The 24,979-nt window shown below is 38.5% G+C and overlaps 1 protein-coding gene across 4 annotated transcripts in view; it reads left to right on the top strand.

The window, feature by feature from the left end:
- The window catches only part of EPHA6 (EPH receptor A6), a 519,909-nt gene that overhangs the window by 250,874 nt on the left and 244,056 nt on the right, over positions 1-24,979 (top strand). For all 4 annotated transcript variants that reach the window (XM_082778844.1, XM_082778842.1, XM_082778843.1 and 1 more), the window contains exon 4: positions 19,847-20,002. In XM_082778844.1, coding sequence (XP_082634970.1) covers positions 19,847-20,002 — 156 coding nt within the window. The remainder of the gene's footprint in view (positions 1-19,846; positions 20,003-24,979) is intronic.

The raw sequence follows: 24,979 nt of genomic DNA, 5'->3' as shown, positions 1-24,979 counted from the left end.
AAGTGGTTGCAGTTTCAGCACATGCTGAAACTCCACTTTTTTGCAAATACTTTGCAAAAAGTCTTTGCCTCTCTGGAGCAGTAGCAGCCAATAGGGGCTTTTTTCTGAGAGCTCTTGCAGAAATCTTTTCTTGCTGAATTGAGAATTGCATCTTAAAGTTCATCCTGGCTTTGACTTTGACCAGATGAGTCAGAAGTGGTCCTGACTTAGAGTTCTCATGGGCTTTCCATGAGAACATGCAGCTTGAGTTTCCAGCCAACCCACTGGGAAACCTTTCACAATACAGTTCCTGCTTCAGCTTGTCAGGGAGGGACCCCAAAAGCAATACCAACAACGTGGTGTCACATTAGTGAGGGTAGAAGAGGGACCACAAATGTTGCTGACATGGCTTACCCACCATGCGTGACCAGTGTGCACTTTTGGTATTTACATTAACGTTTATGATTAATTTTTTCCTAACCTCCTGCTCAAGCCCTTCAGTGGAAAGGCTGACTTTGCAATCTGGAAGCTAATATTGCTGGGTCTGATTAGATTATATGGAAAGGAGATTTTTCATCTTCCCACACCTCTTGCCAATTAAGATTAGGAGTCTCATAGATGATTCAAATCTCATTATTCCACAAACATTGTTAAGATTGGGCGTATGTCAGTTTTGCATTAGAAAGGAGTCTATAAAGAAGCAACTGTAATACTAGGGATGAAATTTTAAAGACTTAATTGGGATCATGAAGGAGATACCAGAGGTATTATGAAGCCTAACACATTATGTGCCCCTGAACAGAGGCTGTTTCCAATTTTATATTTCATCAATATTACAAACCTAGAAACTGAGAGACATCCTCTTTTTGTTGGCTCTTGTCTATTCTTACACTTCTGGATTGCTGTGTTAAATCTTTTTTCTCTCTGTACTCAAAGAAGGTCTGAGTTCATTTTCCTCCAAATATTATTGAAAGTGAGTGGGAATCTAGCTGGCAGGCCTCTTTGTGTGGTATTCATTTGCCTCGAAATCTTAGCTGTACTATGTAAGAGAGACTGGTTAGGATCCGTTCTGAACATGCAGTATTTATGATATATGATGGAAGAAAGGGGAAGGAGAAACAAGAGCACTTGAATTAATTCCTATTGGTAATCCCCAAAATAGATTCATAGCACAAGCTGATATCAAGCGTAACATCAGAGAAGCCATGTATGCTTTCCTAGACAAATGCATCCTGTAAATGAAATTACCTGTAATTCCAGGCTTGTGCCTTTCTTAATCAGACTGCCAGTCAAGTTCCTCTATGTCAGCTGTTGTATATTTGAGCTGCATACATGCAAGTTTATAACTGAGATGAGGCTGCTCATATTCATTTCCATTTTTGACCTAAGCTGCTGCTTCCTTTAAACCCTAAAACATTTTCTCAGGCTAAGAAATACAAATCTAATATGAAGAGGTGGATTGTTTTTTCCTATCCAAAGGTAATATAAGAGAATTTTCTCATTTTAGTTAATGTTTATTTAAAAAAAAAAAAAAAAAAAGTTCTTGTATCACATAAATGGCATCATGCATTGTGAAATAAAAGGATCTCTTTTTTTTTTCCTGAGTTTTCTAATGAACTCTATTTAAAAAAAAAAAAAAAAAAAAAAAAAAACTTCTACAAATTGTGCAGAGCAGAAGCAACCCCTATTTGTAGTCTGTACAGCATGTTGAAGACTCCAGTCTCACACAAAGCTCCAGACACTATACGATGCAGAGTCATCCTGTGATGCAGTAGGATCCAAGTCTGGTCTATTTTATGCTTCCCAGGGAACAAAGCACTTGACCGCTTTTGACTTCCTTAGTGCCTGACCAAGATGCACACACGCTTTCACTGACTAGTCCTATAATTGTTGTTTTTGTTTTTTTCATAAAGGGTACAGAGAACAGCTGTTGTCTTATGGGACCTTTTCAAATAGGGAGCTCAGAGTCTATTTATCCATGGTCCTAGCCTTAAACAGCATTGATAATAATTCACACTAATGTAGAATAGAGCTAGATGAAATTGAAGAGGACGGCAGAAAAGGCTCAAACAATATTTTAAAACAAAGAAACTGGAAAAGATTATTATTTTTTTAATTCCCAAACACAGTGAATGTATTTTTTTTTCTGTGCAATCATTGTAGAATTTCAGTAGAGAATTTACGTGGGATACTATGCCCAGATACCAGTAACAATGGAATGAGTAGAGGAAGAAAGCAGATTCTGGAATAATTGCAGAAGAAAAGACCAGGAAAAGCAGCTTGGGAGGGGAGAAATGTCATCATGGTAGACAAGAAAAAATGGAAATTCTTGGAATGAAACCACTAAAGAAGTGAATAAAACAAGTGATCTATGGTGTTGCTCTAAAATATATTGCATTTGAAATAGATTTAGAAATGGATGAAGTTCATCTGTTATGTAGGAACACAGACTAGATGATCACATTGATAGTTACCAATGATCATATAGTGAAACTAAAATAACTAAGTTAGAAGTGAAATACTCTCTAAATGCTTTCAAGAGGGTGACAAATACTTGCATATATTTTTTCTAAGACTTAACATTATATGAGATACACCTATTTGTTGTTTGTACTAATTGAAAAAGTAGCGGCAAGTGTAAGTTACCGTACTGCGGTCGAGTTTGTTAACAGAGCCAACTGCTTGTTCCTCTCCTATTTTCCATCAAAAATTAATATAACATACAAAACATTATAATATCCAAGAAATATGCCAAATGGTACCTTGTTTTATTTGTTTTTTTTTTGTTTGTTATGCTTTTGACAAATGCAGACAGCTTAGTTTTACAGTTCAAAACACTGAACAATGGTAGCAGAGACTCGCAGACACTGACCTTGTCTCCCCGTCATTTTGTTCACAATGTGATAAGGGTGGATTTAAGTGAATTGACTGTGTACAAGCATTCTGCCATCCCCAATGGTGAAATATGTGTATTGTTAATTGCTACGGGGCTAAGACAACCAGGATCTACAGTTCAGTGGGTGCATGATAACCCTCTTGTTTCCTTTCATGTGTCTGCACCCTAGTTTGAGTTGCAGTATTTATGAACTCTAAACTTAGCTGTCATGAAGGCTTTCTAATGAGTATTTAAAAGCTGAAACTGAGTTAAACTTCACTGGAATTAAATTCACAACTTGATGACAAATGGGTATGCAACATCAGTAGTCATCAACATTGTAGGCTAATCAATCCTAATTTTTCACTTATGTTTGGTTTGGCTTAGGGATTTTTCTAGCTGCATCTGACCATCTGCTAAATATTTAAAATTATGTGTATAAATGGTGTGTGTATATATATATATAACTTGTTGCCACTTTTTTTAAAAATGTTTGAATGTTCTGCAGCATGATACCACTGATAACACATATGCATGTTACAAAATTTAAACATTTTGTTTTCAGAATTAAAACTGACTGTCATGTGAATGCATGTGTTTAAAAATCAGGATTTGCAGTTTGGGCAGATACCATAGCCATGCAATCCTAGCTGCTGCCAGGAACTTTAAAAAGTACATTTAAGCTAAACAATCTGTGATTAAATGGTCATTTTTGTGCCAAATATCTGATTGCATGTTTGCACCTGTAGAGAAGTATATAACTGAAAAAAAAATTAAAAAGTAAACTGGCTGTAGGTTGAACTGCTCATGCTCCCCACCATTCTGTGGTGTTTGGCTCCTCATTTCACTAGCCACAGCCCTACCTAGCCTATGAGTTGTGAGGGCACTGTTCTGGTAGTCAGGATACTACCAGTAGCTGGGTTGACCTTGCCTCTGCTTCAGGGTTGTGAGAAGACCTTGTAAAAGCCTCATAGCTTCAGTTCCCTCCTTTTTCTTTCTTCTTTTTTCTTTTTCATTTTTTTTCTTTCATTCCTTTTTTTTTTTTTAAATTAATTAATTTTATTTCCTTTTGAAAGCACTTGGCACTGTAGAAGTGGATATTGTAAAAGAGACAGGTAGTTAATATCCATCCATGACATCCAATACAGATGAATGCTAGAAAAAAGCCATTCTGGTACTTCTTCAGAAAACTTGGGAAATACATGGAGATTTTGTGAATAATGAAAATGTTTCTATAGTAAAACTTACCTTTGTTCTTAAACTTCCCTACCCATACCAATAGTTTTATGGAAAGCAGCATTTTTCACATGAAGCTGATTATTTGAGAATTGATATTAAACTCATGGTTCATCTTCGTGAGATTCCTGTGAAATACCTTAGCATGCTCAGTAGAAATAGCTAATGCTGATAGTTGTCATCAATCACATGAAGCATTCTAGATGCAAGGACTGAATCACAGAATCACAGAATTGTCTAGGTTGGAAGAGACCTCAAGATCATCAAGTCCAACCTCTGACCTAACACTAACAAGTCCTCCACTAAACCATATCCCTAAGTTCAACATCTAAGCATCTTTTAGAGACCTCCAGAGATGGTGACTCCACCACTTCCCTGGGCAGCCCCTTCCAATGCCTAACAACCCTTTCGGTACAGAAGCTCTTCCTAATATCCAGCCTAAAACACCTCTGGCGCAACTTAAGCCCATTCCCCCTTGTCCTGTCACCAGGTACGTGGGAGAATAGACCAACCCCCACCTCGCTACAGCCTCCTTTAATGTACTTATAAAGAGCGATAAGGTCACCCCTGAGCCTCCTTTTCTCCAGGCTGAACAAGCCCAGCTCCCTCAGCTGCTCCTCGTAGGACTTGTTCTCCAGACCCCTCACCAGCTTTGTTGCCCTTCTCTGGACTCGCTCGAGCACCTCCATGTCCTTGTAGCGAGGGGCCCAAAACTGAACACAGTACTCGAGGTGCGGCCTCACCAGAGCCAAGTACAGGGGGACAATCACTTCCCTAGCCCTGCTGGCCACACTGCTTCTTATACAAGCCAGGACGCCGTTGTTTCAGCCCCGTCCCCCTTCTTACCTAGTTCAAAGCCTTCTCGATGAGCCCCGCCAGCTCCTGGCCTAGGATCCGTTTTCCGCTTAGAGATAGGGGCCCTTCTGTGGCTGTCAGGCCAGGTGCCGAGTAAAGCGCCCCATGTTCAAAAAAACACCAGAATTTCTGTGTTGGCACCAGCCTCTGAGCCACGTGTTTATCAGGTGGGCTTTCCATGTCCTCTCTGTACCCCTCCCTGCCACTGTTTTCTGGACGAAAACACCACCTGCACTCCCGCTCCATCCACTAACCATCCCAGTCCCCTAAAGTCCCGTTTGATGGTCTTCAGGCTTCTCTCTTCAATGTCATCACTGCCAGCCTGGACTATCAAACGAGGATAATAGTCAGAGGGGCAAACTAGGTTGGGAAGCTTTCTGGCAATGTCCCTGACCCTGGCCCCAGGGAGGCAGCAGACTTCCCTACGGGTAGGGTCAGGCCGACAAATAGGGCCCTCTGTTCCCCTAAGAAGGGAGTCGCCCACAACAATCACCCTTCTTTCTGTCCTGGTGGAGGCAGTCCTGAGGCGTGGAGTTGACTTCCTCACCCTAGGCATCCTCCTGGGTAGACTTGCTACCTCTTCCTCAGCTACTGGTCTCTCAAGCTCCAGGGCCTCAAACCTGTTGTGTAAGGGCACCTGGAAAGGTGGGGCTGGTGGGGAGGCCATTGCCTGTGATGTCGAGCAGGGACCTGTTTCCATTCCTCCTCAACTCCTAGGTCCCCTGCCTCTGCCCAACAGCAACAGGGCAGGGGGTCCACCCCCATTTGGGGTGTCTCACCCTGGTACCTGTCCTTCAGGCCGCGCAGGGAGTTGCTCCACAAGTCTATCTCGCGCTCACACTCCCTGATATCCCTCAACCTCTTGACCTCCTCCTTGAGTTCTGCCACGAGGCGGACCAGGTCGTCCACCTGCTCGCACCTCACACACACAGTCTCTCTGCCCCCCGCAGGTGGTAGCAACAGGCTCAGGCACTCCCTGCATCCGGATACCTGAACTGCCTCAGTTTTGAGTGGGCAGTCGGTCTGTGTGCGTACAGACTTCCTGGAGAGCGCACTGTGCCTGGTGTACACCATAGCAGCTGAGCTAGACCACTGTTAGAGGAGGTGTTCGTATGGGCGGGGTGGAGCGCTCTGCCCTTCCTGCTTGCCCTTCCTGCTTGCACAAACTCCTTAACTGTATGTTCAAATAAAACAGAGGTTTAAATAAATCACACATACAAACCAATGCTAAAATGCACAATCATGGTATCCATAACTAAAAATGTAAGCGTATGAATAAAAATTTCAATCCTCTCCTTTTAAAAATTGGGTGGTATTTCTTGCAATGGGTTGGATTGTACTCATTGCTACAATTCCTTGCTAATTATAATACTGTTAAAGGGATAGTTACACAGAGAAGGGAAAAGAGTTGCATAACTTCAGCTGATCTATTAGAAAAGCAATTGATCTTGTAAAAGTTGTGAATCCAAAAAAAAATGAGCATTGAGATCTTTAAATTATTAAAAACTACAGTCTTATAATAAGGCCATAACAAGAAATTGTATCCTTGTAAATAGTGACTGCACTATTCTTCAGGTTTTTATTGTTAATAACTGCCTGTAAGAATATTACATTCCTTCAAGGTATGCCTTCTCTAGAAAGCTGTTCTACAGTTTTATAATAAAGTAATAAGTCATGTCAGGGAGAGCTTTAGTAGGCTTTCAGTGTACACCTTGAGTGTGTGCTGAGGCATGAAGCAAAGTGCCATTAATTATTTGAGAAGTTTGCTAGTGCCTTACTGTTCTTACACAGAAAATCAGATGGACAACAATGGGTTAAGCAGCCAAAAAATGCTGTTGCTACAATTAATAGGCTGGAAGTTTTGGTACTTGTCATGAGTTGAAACCTTGCAGCTTCAGAAAAATCACGTCCAAAAAAAGCACCTGCAAAACAGATGAAATAATTGATATCATAGGAATTAATTAACCCAGGCGAGCAGATTCACTTGTTATGAACAGACAAATGTGCACCTGCAAAGTTCCTGCACAAGGAAAAGGCAAATATAGCATGAACTAACTAACATATGTAGACTTGAAAATAGAACGATGTTTCTCACTACGGGAGGAAGAGAGAGGAAAAATGGGGAGAAGGATTAAAGAGAAACATCATTTTCCAGTATCGGTAAAAGGGACCGAGAGGAAGAACGACATGTATGTTGTAGCATTTGATAAAGGACACCATGAGATTGACAACCTGTTCTCTATATACATGTATCAACAATTTTGGTACATATATTGGAAAGAAAGCACTGACAGATAATTTGAATCTTTCTAATGGTAGCAGGTATTTTTCTAGCATTGCTGTATCTCACTTGAAGAGAGAACAATTTTACAACTGTTATCACCAGTCTGAGGAAGTTCTTTTTAAAACATTCCAATAAAGAAAACTCTTTTTGGAACCAACACCACATTGGCCACTATCTGAACATATTTATGATATTGGAGAAAACCTTATAGACAACATGACACCTACTTGATCTAGGAAACAAAGCTAGCAACACAGTTCTGAGTTAGGAGAGCTGTCTTTTTACAACCATTGTAACAGTAAAAGGAAAAGTGTAGAAAAAGAGGAAGCCACAGCTTAAATGAGCTGGACCATTTTTCAGCCCCTACACTAGCACCAGCCAGCATTGTAGAGCAATCATCTCTGAGGATTCACATTCTTTGTGATCATGAAAGATACAAAGCAGCTCCTTGGAGGAATGCCATTCTAACATTTATGATACAGAGATGGATAACGCACAAAAGGAATTACCTAAAAAATGGATCTGGTATCTGCAGACAATTTTTTCTCTGGCAGAATGAAATATTTTATATGGTTTGCAGAGTCCTCTTATAAGGTTAGATTCCTCAGCTGTCCATAGAAATGTAAATAATTCTGTGAAAACATTAGGCTTCGTGGCCCACCAGTTTGGACACTAATTCCTGCTGAAATGATCAGGGGAAATCCAGCAAACACAGGTTCTTTCCTCAATTATATTAAATAATATCTTACTGTTTGCTTTTTTTTTTTTTCAAACTTCTCTTTTGTAATGTTCACTGCAGTATTCAGAAACTTATCATACTGCTACCTTCTCATTTCCCCCCAAAAGCCCTTTCAGCAACAGCTATAGCCTAACCACTATTTCAACTTTCCTTTATGAAAAGCAATTTGATATGCTGAACAGCTTCCAGCAATGTTAAGTAAACTACTCCCTGTGTGCGTTACGGCATGGTGCCCTCAGTCTAATGGATTTTCTTGATTTCCATACTGCTTTAGTCTGAGGACTAGAGCAGCAACAGTTCCCTTCTGATGTTTTTGTTTGTTTGTTTTTTGGAAATGGTAAAGAACTCTGCAGAAGAACCTCTCCTCTTCAAAAATTTGTGGACAGATGTGCTCTGCAACATCCATTCCACAGGAGATGACATGCCCACTTGCTTCAAAATGTTCCATTTCACGTTGGCTTATGCGTTGACAAGGACCTAGATGTGTTAAATAGAAGCTGTTAAAATTTACATGGAGATTAAAGCATTCTCTCCACTTTTCTAACATGTGCCAGTGAGCTTTCCTGACTAGCATGTTCCTCCTTTTTGGTCCGTGTGTTAACCACTTCCCAAATCTGCCAGGGTAGCTGGGTGGAAGAACACATCTATCCCAAAGACACCCTGCAGGGGATATGCTGAGGTGACAACTATTACAGCTGATTATCTGGTATTTGTTTTAAGGACTTGCATAGGTGCAGAATGCACCTTGGCATTGCTGTTTTTCCATGTCACTCAGATGCCAGCTGTTTACTGGACTGACGAAATGAAGAAAGCATTTTCTTTCCTTGGGCGGGGGGGGGGGGGGGGGAGAAAAAACAACTTTGCAATAATAATGATTAAAAAGCAATAAAATGCATTATTAAGTTTTACTTTAAAATAAAGAGTTTTTACAGCTGCTGTGGATGAATCTGTGGACTCAGTAAGTAACTTCCATCATTTACTCCAGTGCTGCATCACCCCAAAGTGTTCTTAGGGTTATGTTTCTTCTGCTTTTCTAGTTAAAGATGGGTACTGAAGATGCTGGAGAAGGCTGCCTGGAGATGTAGTTGTCTTTTCCTTCCATTCTTTTCTTGCAGTCTTTCCTGGTCCTAGGAGTAGGCACTGGTACATTGCTGGGAGTCGCTTCCCTTCTTTTCCACTGCTCTCATGTTCCTTGATTACCATTTCTGTTGCATTCCTTAATTACTCTGACTGATTTCTTTTCTTTACTATCTTCCTAAAACACACTGATGTTCCTTTAAAATTAGGCACTGTAGAAAATGCTATTTAAAGATTTATGAAGTCTGGGTATTTGTAGATTTTCTATTGGGATCAATCCATAAACAATCAATGAAACAAAAGGCTAATTTGAGCACAGAGCAGTACATTTGAGTATGCATATTTCCCACCTCAAAAAATTTACCTGATTTCAGGGATCCCCATAACAGCCGCCACATGGCAGCCAAAAACAGTTGCTCACCTGCTCAGGGAGGTGCAGGCTGTTGGTGTGGTCTCGTTTATCCTATCACTTAATTCAGCTACCCTAGTCATCGTCTTTTGCTTTGCACGTTGCTGAGACAACTTCAAGACAGCCTGACAGCATCAGAGTCCCTCTCAGAAACTACTTACACAGATGGGCAACAGCCATGGAAACTAAGGAACAGATTCTGCCTTTACCAACGAACAAGAGGTCTTTAGGGCCATGCAGAGTACACATAAATTACGTTTAGACTCATAGGTTGTCATTGCCTTCGCATGGAGGAATCAGAGATCATTTCCACTGAAAATACTGAACCAGCTTTGGTGTTCCTGCTTTGGGAATCTTGAGCCAGTTTTCAAAGGTCATGTTTTTATTAACGGGGAGTCCCTGTTGTAATGCCAGTAACACTGTGCTGCAGTAACGTGGTAGTGCAGTCTATATGTGGTTAAAATCTGGAGTCTCACAATCCTAATAGCTTCTTTTTTTTTTTTTTTTTTTTGGTTGTTTGTTTCGTTTTGTTTTAACCTCAGCAGCCTTTTTATTGACTTGGATGCCCAAAACAAATGTTTCTCTCAAATCACTGACGCATCTTCACTGGGCAGGGGATAATTGCTGATTTCTTCCAGGCACATCGAAGTGGCATGAAAGCTGTTTTGTTTTGATTTTAGCCTGAGTTTGTTTTTCACCAGTGGTGCTTATACAGGCATACATAAAAGGATCTAACACAAAATGAAACTGTACAGTCATCTGGGAGCCCCTTTAGGGAGGTGTAGCTGAGCTAAACATAACAAAAGTTGCAATATTATAACTTTCTCTAAAAAGTTAACTGTATTGATTCATCAGTGCGGTCTATAAAATGCATTTAAAGGCTAATTTAAAAAGGTTGCAGACCTTATTTAAAGCAGTGTAGCCTGTATTATGAATAGCATTTATTTTACAGATATGGTCTCAACTTATAGCTTCAATCCTTGATATTTCCAATCAAATGAGCCTCTTTTCAGCTGCTTATAATTTTTCCAATTTATTCATTCATGCTGAAACATTGCTACCTGACATCTACCTGTTGTAGAGATAGTTCTGAGAATTAAGTGAGAAAGTTGTATCAGTATTGAAAAAAATTTTATCTCTTTTTATGATTAGTACCTGTGCTTACAGAATCATGTTCATAAATTTGCATCTACACAAATATGTTTAGAATGTTCATTTTTATTTCTTTAAAAACACTAAAATGAATCCTTATTCAAGATTTTTCAAAGAAGATAGCAATCTACAGTGCATTAAGAAACATAGCATTAGTACTTGAATAAAAGTGTCCCTCAAATTTATCCAAACAACTCAATAGTTTAATCCCTTATTTAGCAAATGTATTACACATAATTTAGTTTTCTGTTTGTGTACGGGTCTTGTTGATTTTTTGATACAAATTCTTGGACACTAATCTTTCTCCTGCAGTGTTGTATTGTAAATATTCTTAAGGTTTTGTTGGTTTGATTTTTAAATTCAGTAGGGCACAACTACAAAACAAAGTCCAAATAGATATTTAGTAAGTAAGGACCTTAAAGTAAATCATAAGTGGTCATAACTACCTACATAGCTACCTGTCCTCTCTGTTCCACAGAGAACCATGTCACATTTAATAGTTATATTGGATTTTGAGAATTGTACCATGCTAGCCCAGTGATCTTCATGGATATGAACCTATAGAATAGTCTAAAAAGTAAGCATATCCACCAAATGTGGTATTATGGTATAAAATTAACAAGATCTTAATTTCACTGTTTCATCCGTTGAATCTTGGGATCATCTCTCTTTTTTCTTATTGTAGCCAATTGATGCTATTATTCACTTTAGATTTATTTCAGTCTTTTGAGGATGGAAAATAATGTAAAATTAGAAAACATTTCTATTAGTCTTTGAAGAGCAATTTTACATATAAACTTCATTATAATTAAAATGTTCCTTGGCATTCTCCACACCTGTTGATGTACAGTAGAAATAAATGTTTTATTTTGCCCATTAAAACTTTGATAAGTTGCATATGATGAAGTTTGCATGGATCTTAAACTGATGATCTCCCAGTGTCCGGTTTCCAATAAGTAGACAAGATTTCCTGTGATTTAAAGTCTTATGGATCATCTCACATCCCATCACCTTTTTGATTTTGTCTCCTTTTTTTTATACAAAGGCATATGTATGTAGGTAATGTGTGTGTACATACATTTACTACTGGATCCTGTCTGGAATGAAATCTTGAATTTTTTTATATATATATATATTTATTTTTTTTTTGAGGTAGAACAAAATAATAGCCTGACAGGTAGATGATTCATTAAATTAGATAAAACTGTGGTGTGAGTGTGTCCTATAACATACACACACGTTGTGAATAATGTTATGTACAAAAAAAAAAAAAAGGAAGAAATATTACTTAACAGTGTGTTACAAAGGCCTTTGAAGGCCATGTATGGAGATAAAACCAAAATTAATGCACCTATGTTACATACGCCTACAGGAAAACACATAAATAAGGTAATAAATAGAATAGGTAGGCAGCCTGTGACATTATCATTCTGCATGTAGTTAACAAAGAGAAGAGCACCTGTCAGCTGTGTTTTTCCTACACTGTCACTTTTTCTGAACCCCCGTCTCCCTCTTGTCTGTAAGTTTAGAGGAAGCCAGAATGTTAACAGCCAGTCTTCTTCCCAGATCTTTGAAAATCCTTCCACTACAAGGCAGTGACAAAGAACAGGTTTTGGTAGCCTCCAGCAGCAACAGGAAAGCAGCTAATGTCACTGAGTAATTGTTGCTCTGTATGTGAAAAGTTTAATAATATAGTTTGTTTTCACACTGCAAAAGCTATTTGAGTCACCTCAGTGGCAAACAAGGTGTTTATCTTTGTTGTTATCAGAAGCCTTTACTTGCTAACTTAAAACTCTTTGAGAAGTAGCTAACAAAGCACCTTAAGAAGTGCAGAATAGTATTCACCTGTGTTGTGTAGTGAAGATCCCAGCTCTTTGATGAGCCATTGAATTGTATCTAGTATGACAGGCAGTGATAAAATTAGTATCATTGACTGTTCTCCTTGCCTGCATGAGCTTATGGATAAAATTCAGATTCTTTAAAAACATGGTATGTGACCCAAATCACTGCTCCAGTTCTTGAATTGCAACTGATGTTTTATATAGAGAAAAACTGTATTGACATGAACTGAAAATAGTTTGATATATACCAATTATATCTTTTGTCATTTCTTGTAATCATTTTAATAAACAGTCTCGGTAGAATACTGAAATACAAGAATGACAGAAAATAAGTCACTGAAAAAAAGACAACACAAAGAATACGTAATTTAATTTAACTATCTTCATTATATAGTTTAATTAGAGAAAGCAGCCTTGTACCTGACTCTTTTTCTTTCCTCTCCCTTTTTGCTTTCCAAAGCCAATGATATGTTTAATACTGTCCTCTCTTCTCCACCCCAAAAAATAGAATTATTAGACAGCAGAAGATATTGGCAAGAGAAGAGATTGATTTTAGTATACAAACACAGATGCATTTAAGTGCATAACCCAGCACACAGACATATAATCCCATCAGATTTACCTCAAATGAAAAGGAAAATCAGTCCATTCTTCTAAAATGGTTGGGTCATTTTGTCAGTAGGTTGGGTATGGATCTCTCCTTACCATCTGTAGGAAGTGGGGAACCAAGCTAGATAATTGCTTTTTTGATAAATGATGTATTTTATTCTTGTAGCTTCGACTAAGCAGCATGTTCTGTATTTTATGATCTATCATGGCTGGTCTCTCTCTCAGTGCCTTATGTTTCTAGCAACTCCTCCTGCATAATCTCACTATCAGTTCGAACATGACCCAACGCACATCTCGTCTTTTTTCTAAGTCCATTTGTGACCTGAATAAAACAAGGATCATGTGAAGAAAGAAAAGACAGGCAATTACTAAATCAGATAGTACTCACATTCAAAGACTGTCATTATATCCTTATTTTGTAATATCCTAATCTTTGTGATCATATTCTGCCTTTTGTAGGTAAAATACATTGTGCATCTTCCATTATATTCTTTTTCCTTGTTCTTTCCTATACACTTCTTTGTTTTTTTCTACATACTTTTACTAGAATATAAATTGGTTAAAATAATATTTTTTTAAGAAATAATAAATAATTGCTTAAAATAAATTAGATCCTAGTTTCTGCACAATAGTAGAGTCAAACAGGCTTTCCTAGATTGCTCTTTTTATAAAGTGATCAGGTATCAGAAGGATAAAAGGACTTTAAAATTGTAATATTTATATATTGACAGAATATAACAAATATGGAAGATGTCAGTCTCATAGTACAATAATGGGTTTCAGCAAGCAATTTAAGAAAATGTATGAGGTGTGTAAAAGCATAGCAAATTATGTGTTTCAGAAAGATTAAACCATCTCTTCCTCAGCTACTGATGGTTGCCATTCATTGTAAATGACAGCAGTCTTCTCCATTTTAATTTGATTGATGAGTTCTCAGCCAACTATAAAATTCCCATTTTCATGAGGGATGTTTTCCCACACACAGACCAACAAGTGTCAGATACACATAAAAGTTGCTCTACGTTTTCTGTGCACTCCCTTTACTTCGGCTTACTTGGTAACAGTCAATTCAGACCTTGTAAAACTGGGAAACCAGTGTATGTCCTCACCATGACAAGCTTGCGCAAAGCAGTGAAAATGCCCCTGTCTTTAAAGAAGCAAGGTTTGTGAGCGCTATGGTGACCAACATGTCTGCATTTGATAGCACACAGAGTACCTCTCAGGTAAGGGAAGTACTTAACAGTTATTACTGTCTCGATCACTAAAGACTGGTAATTGACCCATGACCTTATTTATTAGACATGGCAATTCAAAAGAGTCTTAGAAATCAAGTCTCAGCTAGCCGGAGGTGAGGCCCTCACTCCTCACTGCCTGAGCAATACCAAGAGAGCAGGGCCTGACAGCAGAGGCAGCCATCAGCTGTCCCCCCCAGCTTTAGTGATTTATGTGGTTTCCCAGAGGGACACCAGATTTTAGCTCTTGGGGCCCACAGGGGCCTGTAGCGGCCTGGGCTCCCTGGGCACAGCCAGGGCCCATCCCAGCAGGGTGCAGGGCAGGGTGGGGGGCAGCCAGGACAGCCCCAACATGAGTGCGGCCCGCAGCCAGGCCAGGATGTGGGCCTGTGGGTGCTCCTGGCTTAGCAGGGTCCCTGGACAGGCAGGGCTGTGGAGCAGCAGGGCTGTGGCGCAGCAGGGCTGTGGCTCACATAGGGATCAAGAACAGGAGCCACTGCTGAAAGCAGCTCCCAGGGATAGGAGTCGGCCCTGTCTGTGTCCTCAGGATTGAGCTGTGGGGAAGCCTCTAACCACGGCCCCAGTGGGATGGGGCCACCCTCAGCTGCACTGGCTCTGAGCTGGCTCCGAGGCCCCGCAGCCAAAGTCTTTGTGGGGAGAGGCACTTTACTGTAGCACATTACCCTTTGCTGTGGTTATGGCCACAAGCCATGCACCGCATGCACCCAAGTCCTTGTGGGAAACAGACACAACTACACTGGGAACACTGCTGGGAACAGTGGAGATCTTATCTCATTTTAAGCAATAAGTATTAACTTTGGGCTCTGGTGCACAATGCACCTCAAAAGCTTTTACAGTCTCTTTCAGTACCTCTGCACATAGCTTCAACAGTGCTAAAACTCTTTTGCAGCTGCTTCTTAAATGCCTTCTCCCTACTCTGTGCCCAAGCTGGAAACTAGCAAGTCATGAATCAGTGTCTTTAAGAGTTCACCAGAGCTTTGCAAAGTGTTAAGATCTTTTCATATACATCTGTGTGTAATACAAACGAACCTAAATGTCATACATTAAACATTAAATAAGGAAAATTATATTAATTAAAAAGTTTCTACAGCTTAAAAACACTAGTCAAATCATGATAAAGCTACAGTAAAGCACTTTTATAGACATGTTATCATTTGTGAAGCCAATTAAATTATCAGTGCTTCTCTGCATGATCCCTGGTATTTCATTGGAGAAAACTTTAGTGTCTTTGAATTGTTCATTCAGACTCCCTGCTAATTACTTAACCATTAAGGCAATATTTTATTATCATCCCCCAGGCTTCACAAAAGTCAAATCTTATACAGTTCATATAATTAGTAGCTCACAAAGTCACTTCTGTTGGATAAAGTCAGGGAAAATAAGATGCCTCCCAGTGATTAAAAAGTTAGAAAAAAATGCTGTGTGATAACAAACAAATACAAACTTTTTTTTTTTTTAAGTCATCAATGCACAAATAATTTGTGCAAATGATAGGTACAATAACTGCTAGCTGAATGAAGGAAATGTTATAATGAGAAACATTTTGAAAGTACTAATTTATCAACCCATGAAAAATGAAAATTCCTGCATACATAAGCATCCGGAACAAACTTTTAACTTACTTGTAATGTATTTTACATGTGATTTTGAGTGGGAAAGATGACCTTTTTCCTTCTCCAAATACAAAGCAACAACCTATTCATAATGAAGTGCCTGAGTTTCCGATTTGCCCATCAGGCAGTTTGTGCTCTGAGTTCTGTGGAGCTGGAACTGCCACAGATCAGTAAGCAACAAAGAGGATAGGAAGCTGGGCAAAAGCCAAGATCCTGCTTCATTAAGGAACTCAGTTAAAGTTAAGCATGCAGGTAATTCTGTTGATTATGCTCTTTACAGAGTCATATCCTAATCCTTATTTTAGCTTTCATGTGGTTTGGGGACTCCCTAAGTTGAATACATCTAGCACCTGTGTATGGTTTGATACCACAAGCTGCAGTCACAGCGACTTGCATGCAGTAACGCAATCTGTGATCTCATAGCAGAACATTTGCAAACCCTAGTTCTAAAAAACGTTATACAAATTGGAAATTACAGTGGAGTGCATATACCATTGATTCTTTGTGCAATTTTCCTATAAGTTTTGATTGGAATTGCTTTGAGCTACAGTTGGCAGTGGTCTTACATAGCCTGAAGCTCCACAGTGGAGGCCAAACCATCCTCAGTCCTGTTTGATATGCCAAAGAAGTAATAAGGAGATTCTTCATTTCTTCACAGTGAGCAGACATGGTTCTGTACAGACCATGAGCAGTGTAAAGCTGTACTCAGTTTGTGCTGGTTTGGTGGTACCTATCAGGGCATAAACAGGCATGACAGAAGTCTGCCAAAGTCTAACTCACAGGTTAGAAGAAATCATAGCCCTTAAAACATGCTATTAGACATGTTTCACGTTCAGGAGGAATTCCTTAGGAATTAAGGTTGCAAATTAACAGCCTGTGATGACCTTGCTTGCTTATTACCTGAACAGATATTGTGGCAAATTTTCATGTTATTGGTTGTTGTTTTTCTCTGAAATAAGCTTGTTCACAAATTCTTCTGTCCTTGTTTTGGACTAAGCACCACCCTAGTCTCTAAAGATGCATGCATGTCTCTGAAATTACAGTGGTTGGGACATTTGGTAAATTAGCTTTTAAAAACTTGGGTAGGAAATTTAGTGTTTGCTAGTTTTTGAAAGGCAATGGTAAATTGCTTCTTTCTGAAGTTGAAATTCAGACAGTGAAGCATAATACTTGTTAGTAGAGTATAGGCTTTGATATTGTATGGCAGCTGAAGTGCTGTATTTCAATCCTGTGCTGCATATTCAGTGATCTTTACAGAGGAACAGTTTCACCTTGAATGTTGGCAGTCAGCACCGAGTTATCCCAGGAGCTGAAGTTATCCAAAACCTGTGATCATTTGGGGGCTCTCAGCATGTGTTAGTATGTTTATGAAGGGCTGGATTTTATTTAAAAGTATCCAGTAATTGTAATTGTTTTACTCTACATTTGGATGGGGGAGGACTGTCAGTAGCTTTGTAAACTTAACCATACCAAAGCTGTCCTGATATCTTTGGCTTTAGAATGCGAGGAGTTTATCTGACATAATGGTGCGTGCATTTGTGTTGGCTTCAGTAAAAGTAGAATATCAACATCTTCACCCATTTTTCCCCAGCATTTTCATGAGTATATATATAAGACAAAAATAAATAAAAAGAAAATCCAACCATATTGAAACCATAAAGGCTTTAAATATACTCCAGAATGCCATTTCAGAATAAAACATTTACTTTTTTTTTCTTAATTGAAAATAAATCATGTTCTCCTTCAGTTTTATTTTTGAATAATGAACAGCTTGAAGTTTAAACAAAATATTTTTCTTGAATAGGACTGCTGTGTTTCTTTTGATCTAAACTGGTTTGTCATTTGGGGGACAGAAAGGAAGGAGTGCTTTGAGAACTGACAGAAAAAAAAATATTGGAAGTAGTAAGGATTTTAAAGAGAACTCATTTTGCTGCGAGTGAAAAGGTAGCCTGGAATTGCCACCTCTTTAATCACAAACTTCTTTGTTGTGGTACTGTATGTATGAAAGGTAGCTATTAAAAGCAAGAATTTAATATTAATCTTCAGCTAAGGCCTGGCAGGATTTGGACATGAGTAAAAAAGGAGCAGGCATTCATAACACCCTTCCCACATTTCACCTTACCTTCTCTCTTCCTTCCTCCCAGCAAAGCTGAGAGGAGTCAGCATCTACCGCCTATATCTACAATGCTGCTGCCTTCCTAGTACCAAACCTGCTGTCATTCCAATCAGTAGAAAATTGCCACTGACTGTAATCACGGTGGTATCAGACCAGCAGCCTTTTAAAGGGAAATCCCCTGCTGTTCCCACCTCTCTTATCTCTAGCACCAGAAATACTTATATTTTTTCTTCGGTGACAGCAGGGCAGGATTCCTTCCTAATACCTATTCAGCAAAGTCAGAAGAACACACTGGGAGAACTGCTGAAATTGTTGGGTCAAAATTAAGCTCTTAAAATTACATCTGAAAAAATGGCTCCTGCATTCTGATGGGTAATCAAGTGCTACCTTTTTAGTCCCACACACTCCCTTTTCCCTCAGACACTAATGAAACAGCTTTCATATCAAGTGGGTGCTTTGGAATCAGAAGCCAAACTGATCTGTGTATATGTTATCTGTAAGTTAATGCCTTTAATAATTCACTTAATTTGAACTGACAGTGAACCCATAAAATTCATAAATCTTGGTACTTATTTATCAAACACTGCATTCTAATATTGTTATTTTGTCTTATTGCAAGGGAAGGAAATACTGCCTAGTTCCTGTAGCAATAAAAAGAATATAGTCTTGAATATGTCAAAATGAGAAAAAGCCACATGGATCTTTGAAATATGTATACCAATGGCTTCCATTGTACTGGTGAAGGAGTCGGAAGGAATATGAGCCTATGCAGTCTACACGTGTTAGAGTTGCTCTTTCATTTGTTTCAGTTCTGTTTGCTGATTGAGAATCCAGAAGACAGTACCTGTAATTCATACTGGCATGTGTGAATGTAGTAGTTGGCAGGAGAAAAAAAGAAATCTCTGTCTAAACTTGTGTGCTAAAGGCTGAGAACAGTTTTAAAATAATATTTCAGAATGCGAACCAGGCATATTTATGATAACATTTATTTTAAATAATTGTTTCTGCTTTAAAGGTCAGCAGAAAGGCTTTTAAGGTTCTGCTGTGATGAAGAACTGCTGGGATTCCTGCTCCAACTGGGTGGGCGGTGGGCTCTGACTGCTGCAGCATCTCCCATCCTCACAGCAGCTGCTATCTGGGTTGTTTCTTGACACAATTAAGAGTAGCCTCAGGCTTTCTGTAGTTTGTGCTAGAGGGTATTGGCACCTCTGTCCTACATCTCCAAAGGTTATTAGAGCAGTGCCTCCCAGCCCTCATTCCAACACAGTGCAAAGGACTCAACTAATTGACCCTGCTGTCAGAGGCTTCTCAGGAGACTCTGGGCAGGTCAGGCCCATCTGCAAATACAGGGATGTCATTCCTGTCTCATCAAGGCATTGTGAGGAGAAGCACATTGAGCCTTAAAAGTCTCTACTACTTAAATAAGGAAGCCATATAAATAGCATTGGTAGATACGAAGTTATCCCACTCTTTAGTGTTATTAATATATGAAACCTACATAAAACATAGACAGTGAGCGTGTGTTTACTTGATACTAGTGAAGTTTCCTAGGTAACAGTTTCAAGCAGCAGTGATGGCTGTCTATTAGGAAGCTGTCTCTTTTAATGTTTACCCATCAGACATCAAGAACATACATATATTTTTTAAGTCCATATACCAAAATAAAAACTGTGAAGCATTATGTGATCAGAATAGCATATATATCTAGGTTGGAAAGAAAAGACAGTGCATTATAACTGCATGGAACAGATTTTACTTACGACCAAAATTTGCTGCTATTAATAAAAAAATATTTTCTTGTTTTGCAGCTTGCAGGCCTGGATTCTATAAAGCATTTGCTGGAAATGTAAAGTGTTCCAAGTGCCCTCCACATAGTTTGACCTATGTTGAAGCAACTTCTGTATGTCAGTGTGAGAAAGGTTACTTCAGAGCTGAGAAAGACCCACCAACTATGGCATGTACCCGTAAGTCTGATCACTACCGGTGTCTGCAGTTCTGTGACTCATTTATGCATTTTTTTTTATTTAAAAATGACATGAAATTGTACATTTTCTGAATAATCCTGTTAAAAATTACCAAAAGAGATTTCTTGATCAAATTTCAAACAGCAGTTTTCTGTTTAGTTATATCCCTAAAAATACTGCCATGTTTCTTACATTAATGACTTATTAACCTGTAGTTCTGAGGGATAATGTAAGGTATGTAATCATTGTCATGTAGATAGCAATGTTGAATTTTAACTATTCATATGTATTTTAAGGACTTGAAAATATTCTTGCGCAAAAACTTGCAAAAAACTGCGGCTGCATATGAATAAAAAAAAAAAAAAAAAAAAAAAACCACGGATATTACATACTCTCCTGTCTCCTCAGATAAAAATTAAAGCCAAAGTACTATTGCAGTAGTTAGCAGTGCATAGTCAATTTTTGGTATGACTAATGATGTAAAAGTAACTGAGCTGACAGTAGCAGAATTGAAGTACTTCCCGTGTTCATGCTAGTCTCTCCATGTGGCACTACACTGGATAAACTGGGAATATACCAGGTAATTTGAGGCTGATTGACAAAGTTATAGGTGTTCTGTAATCCTGAGGTCATTACGTAGACCAAGCCATTTCACGTCCGTTGAGTGGGAGTGATCTTCACCAAAAGCGACATTGATCAGATCCAAGGCACTTATCAGAAAGTTGTCCAATCTAGCCATAGAGCATTCAGAGGTGAAAGGTACATCCCAGACTCCAGCTGCTTGAGGGACGTGGGTTCAAGAAGCACCTCAAACCAAGTAACATAATCTGCTGTCAGCTCGCTCTGGAGTGAGGCGTGTAGGTCTGTCATTTTTTACGGAATGTGTGAGGGGAGAAAAATGTTGTTCCAGACTTCCCAAAGGAAAATGTTGATTACAAACAATTCCACTCAAATGAGTGCCCTGAGCATAGGCTATGAAAACTTACCCACAGAGCTAACGCACATCACAGGCACTCTTGACAGTTTCATGCTTATTAAGATGGTTTCACTCATACATTATGCAGATGTGGTACCACATTACTTATGCCATTGATTTTTCATTTCCAAAAGACAGTTTTCTGAAAAATTGCTCACACATGGCATTATGTTCCCCTAGTTATCTTTCAGGGCACAATTTTAAGCCCAGCTACCCACCAGTATTGATAAGGTAAGGAGGAACATGAGAGCCTTGTGGCACCAGGGAGCAGGTACCTACAGCACCCTGGTCCTGCTCCCTTTTCCCCAACAAAACTGGGATGCTGAAAGCTGCTTTGGCTGACAGCTGTCAGGAGAGATTTGCTGCCAGACCACTCTATTCCTGCTGAGGATATCAGCCAGAGCAACCGAATAAGTGGGTGTAGGGAAGAAATCAACCACAACAGCAGTACCAGTGCCCCATCTCACCTCAGATTTGGAGAAATAACAAATAAGGGAGACCGTGAACCACATTCTGGTTTCTTCCTTTTTCTTGGTTCAGTGCCACCACAGATTGCCTCTTATTCAACCTAGATTGCAAGGTATCAATATTTCACTGACTTTAATAGCAGATGTATTCATCTTATACCTACAATGATGATTATTTCACTAATTATCAGCTCTGGAAATGACACTAAGATTCTGACAGGCAGACTGTGTTCTTATCTTCTTGCATATCATCAGTAATGAAGAGTCTGCAGGCTAAATTATTCCCTAACCGATATCTTTAGCCCCACTGCTTTCAAATTATGCTCTCAGTTATTAAAATTATGTTTCTGTCATAAATACAACTTCACTGCCTTCGGTGGGTCTGTGCAGATGAGGATAATTTAAATTTAATAAACAAAGATATTGGTGATGTATGAGACAGGGTAGAATTTAGCATGTTTCTTCCAAACTGTCATGCTTTACCGTAATAAAAGGAGCTTGAAAGTTAGAAAAAAAAGTGAGCCAATTTGACTACACAAAGAGAAAAGGCTGCACAGTAAGAATATGCCTTTTCTACATAAACACTTTTGGGACAGGTCTCTATTTTTGATGTCAATTTTCAAATTTTTATCCTGACATATGAGACAAGATAAGAGATTAGAAATTTTTCTTGTGACTTTTCAAACGAGTTGTTCTTGAATCAAACACATTTACTAATGGATTCTCTTTACAAACCTCTTCATTTTAAAATATTTTAAACCGACTACATTCAAACCTATTTTATTTGCTTCTTCACGTCCTGAAAAGCAATATGCCTAAAATAGGTAGATATTTTTATTCTCTCTCTCTTCATTCCTGTATACGGTTAGAAAGTAATTTCTCACTCCAGAATTTTTCCTTGGTTCTGGAAAACTTGCACGAATAGCAATATGGAGAATAAGGACCTTGATCCAAGAGACTATGAATTGAAGAGCTTAGCTTCAGGCATCCATTTTTTCAAGCTGAGCTTTGAATCTAATTTCATTAATTCTGTGAAAGTGCATACTGTATATTTTCCCAAGATTGTACAGTTCCCATTTTTACTTCATGAAACTGTATTTTATAAAAGCAGAGTATGCACTTCATAGAAAGCATAGTAGAATTCTAATTTTAATGAGAGGAAAAGAAAATTACATTGGGATATATTGTTAATTACTTTCTCATAGCCTTTTTCCATTTAATTGGCACTTGTTATCAATCTCTTGCTGCTGCTCTTTCTCCTTATTGTATTTCTTTGCCATATGTGAGTACTCTATCAGTGATCTCTCCACACACACAGTGAGCAACAAATAACAGCATATCTTCTTCCCTGTCTGATTACTCTGTGCATAAACTAACATTTCCCACTATAATGTAATTAATAAATTGATCTATCTTTCAAGGTCAAAGGCAGGCAGTCTTTCGTTGAGTCTGAGTATGAATGCATCTATTCTCATGTTAGGCTTAAACAATTTTGAGCCAACAAATTTATGTTCTGTTCAGAAACCTTTGGCACAAACTGTATCCTCCATACCGAAACTTTTTAAGAGCTACCACTGTGTTCCAGCAGCAAAATCAAGCAACAGGCTTGAAGCCTTTGACTGTACTGCTTCTATTGCTATTTGCGTGTGTATATACATATATATATATATATATATATATATATATATATATATATATATATATATTGTTTGTAATTTATCATTATGCTCAGACTTGGAGTATTGGTTTGCAGTCACCAGTTCCTGTCATGAGGAAATTCTTCCTGCCTGCCTCATTGAGAAAAGAATAAATGATTCTGAAAAGGCAAAAATGTAATACAGCATTCCACACCAAGTGTCTCTAATCTATGCTGCATATATGTATGTATGTATATAAAAAAGCAATTACGAACTCAAGGGACACAGGTAGACGGTGATTCTGAGTATTCTCATGAGATGATGATTAATTTCTGCCACTTCTGCTGTGAATTCAGTTGTCAAGTAATACACAACGATGGCAGTGTAGTTGTTGGTAACAGACAGTTCTCGCTTAAAAAGAAAAAAAAAAAAGAAAAGAAAAAAAATATTTTCCAGACAGTCATTGCCCTGTATTATGTAAAATACTGCACTGTCCTCACCAGACTTCTGCAGCATTTGGATTGCTCCTCCTTCCTTCCACAAAGGGCAAAATGCACTTCACTTTCATAGATGGAGAGCATACACAAAGCAGCTAGGCGAGGTGCGAAGCACAGCATGAGGCATAAACTCAGCTGTGATGCTCTTGGAGTAAGCCTGATTTTCCATAAGAGATCAGTGCCAGTCTACTCCACAGAGGGTGTAGAAATACTTGTTTCATTATAATTCGCAAATGAAGCAAAAGGCATTGCTCACACTCAGGCTGTGTTTTATCTAAAAAGCAGAAGAGCTTCATTTTTAGTAATGCTCAACCATCTGAACTGTTTTACTCTTCTGCATAAAATCCAAAGTCATGAATTTTGCTGTTAGAAAAGGATCCATCATTTTCACCAATGTACTTGGTTTCCTTAAAAACAATATGAGGAAATCCCTGAGAGCCTTGCACACAGATGTCTGCAGAAGGGTTATTGCTGCCAAGTTTTTTTGATGTGTCAAATAATCTTTGTGTAATTTATAAATGATAACAAAGCAATCGGGCCACATCCATAAAAGCCCAGTGACACATAATTTAGCTGAATCTGAGGATTAGAATTAATTGTCTCTCTTTGTTCCAAGTTCTAAATCTTAGTAAATGATTCACTGCATGTCATTACAGCTTAATATTTGCATGAAATCACAGTTAAACTGGCATAATTTAACAGCAATTAAAAAGCTATTTAATCGTCATGCAAATTGGCATGAGGGGCCTTGAGTATGAAGGGTGTCTGAGGGTTTTTTCAGTGCTTGCAGGCGGACAGTCGTATACTTTCAGACATCCCTAACATAACTGATAATCTTCTCCTTATTCATTGAAATATGAATGTACAATAATTTGTGTTTTCTCTTATAAATGAGAGTTAAATCCCAAATCATAAATATAACAACCTTCACTTCACAGTATATGGCTAAAAAAGTTATTTTATCTACCATATTGGCTCTTTGGCTGATACTATCTACACAGAACAACAAACTAAACACATTAAGATAGACAAATCCAGGCAAAAGAAAAAGCCCTCTTAGTGCCTGGATACACATTAATTCCTATGTTTTAGCATGCCAAACTTATTGAAGGGACATACAAAAACTAAGCTGTGATAACCCATTGTCATAATATCTGTAGTTTATATAAGATTAGATCTGAACCAGTTTTAAAACATTGGCTCCAGTCCTATGAGTGATTACACACATGCTTAATTTTAAATGCATGAATATTACCAATTATTTCAAGGGGATAACTGATCCGCTTAAAGTTATGCACATATATAAGCGTGATTAAAGATCTTCTTCCGTATTCCTAAAACTCCTTATTGGTTTTAACAGTGGGAATTTGTTAAGACCAGTCATTATTTAATTTCTCACA

This window comes from Aythya marila (genome assembly GCF_965140915.1).
Source record: "Aythya marila genome assembly, chromosome: 1".
NCBI classification, from domain to species: domain Eukaryota; kingdom Metazoa; phylum Chordata; class Aves; order Anseriformes; family Anatidae; genus Aythya; species Aythya marila.
This window is presented reverse-complemented; position numbering and strand designations above follow the sequence as displayed.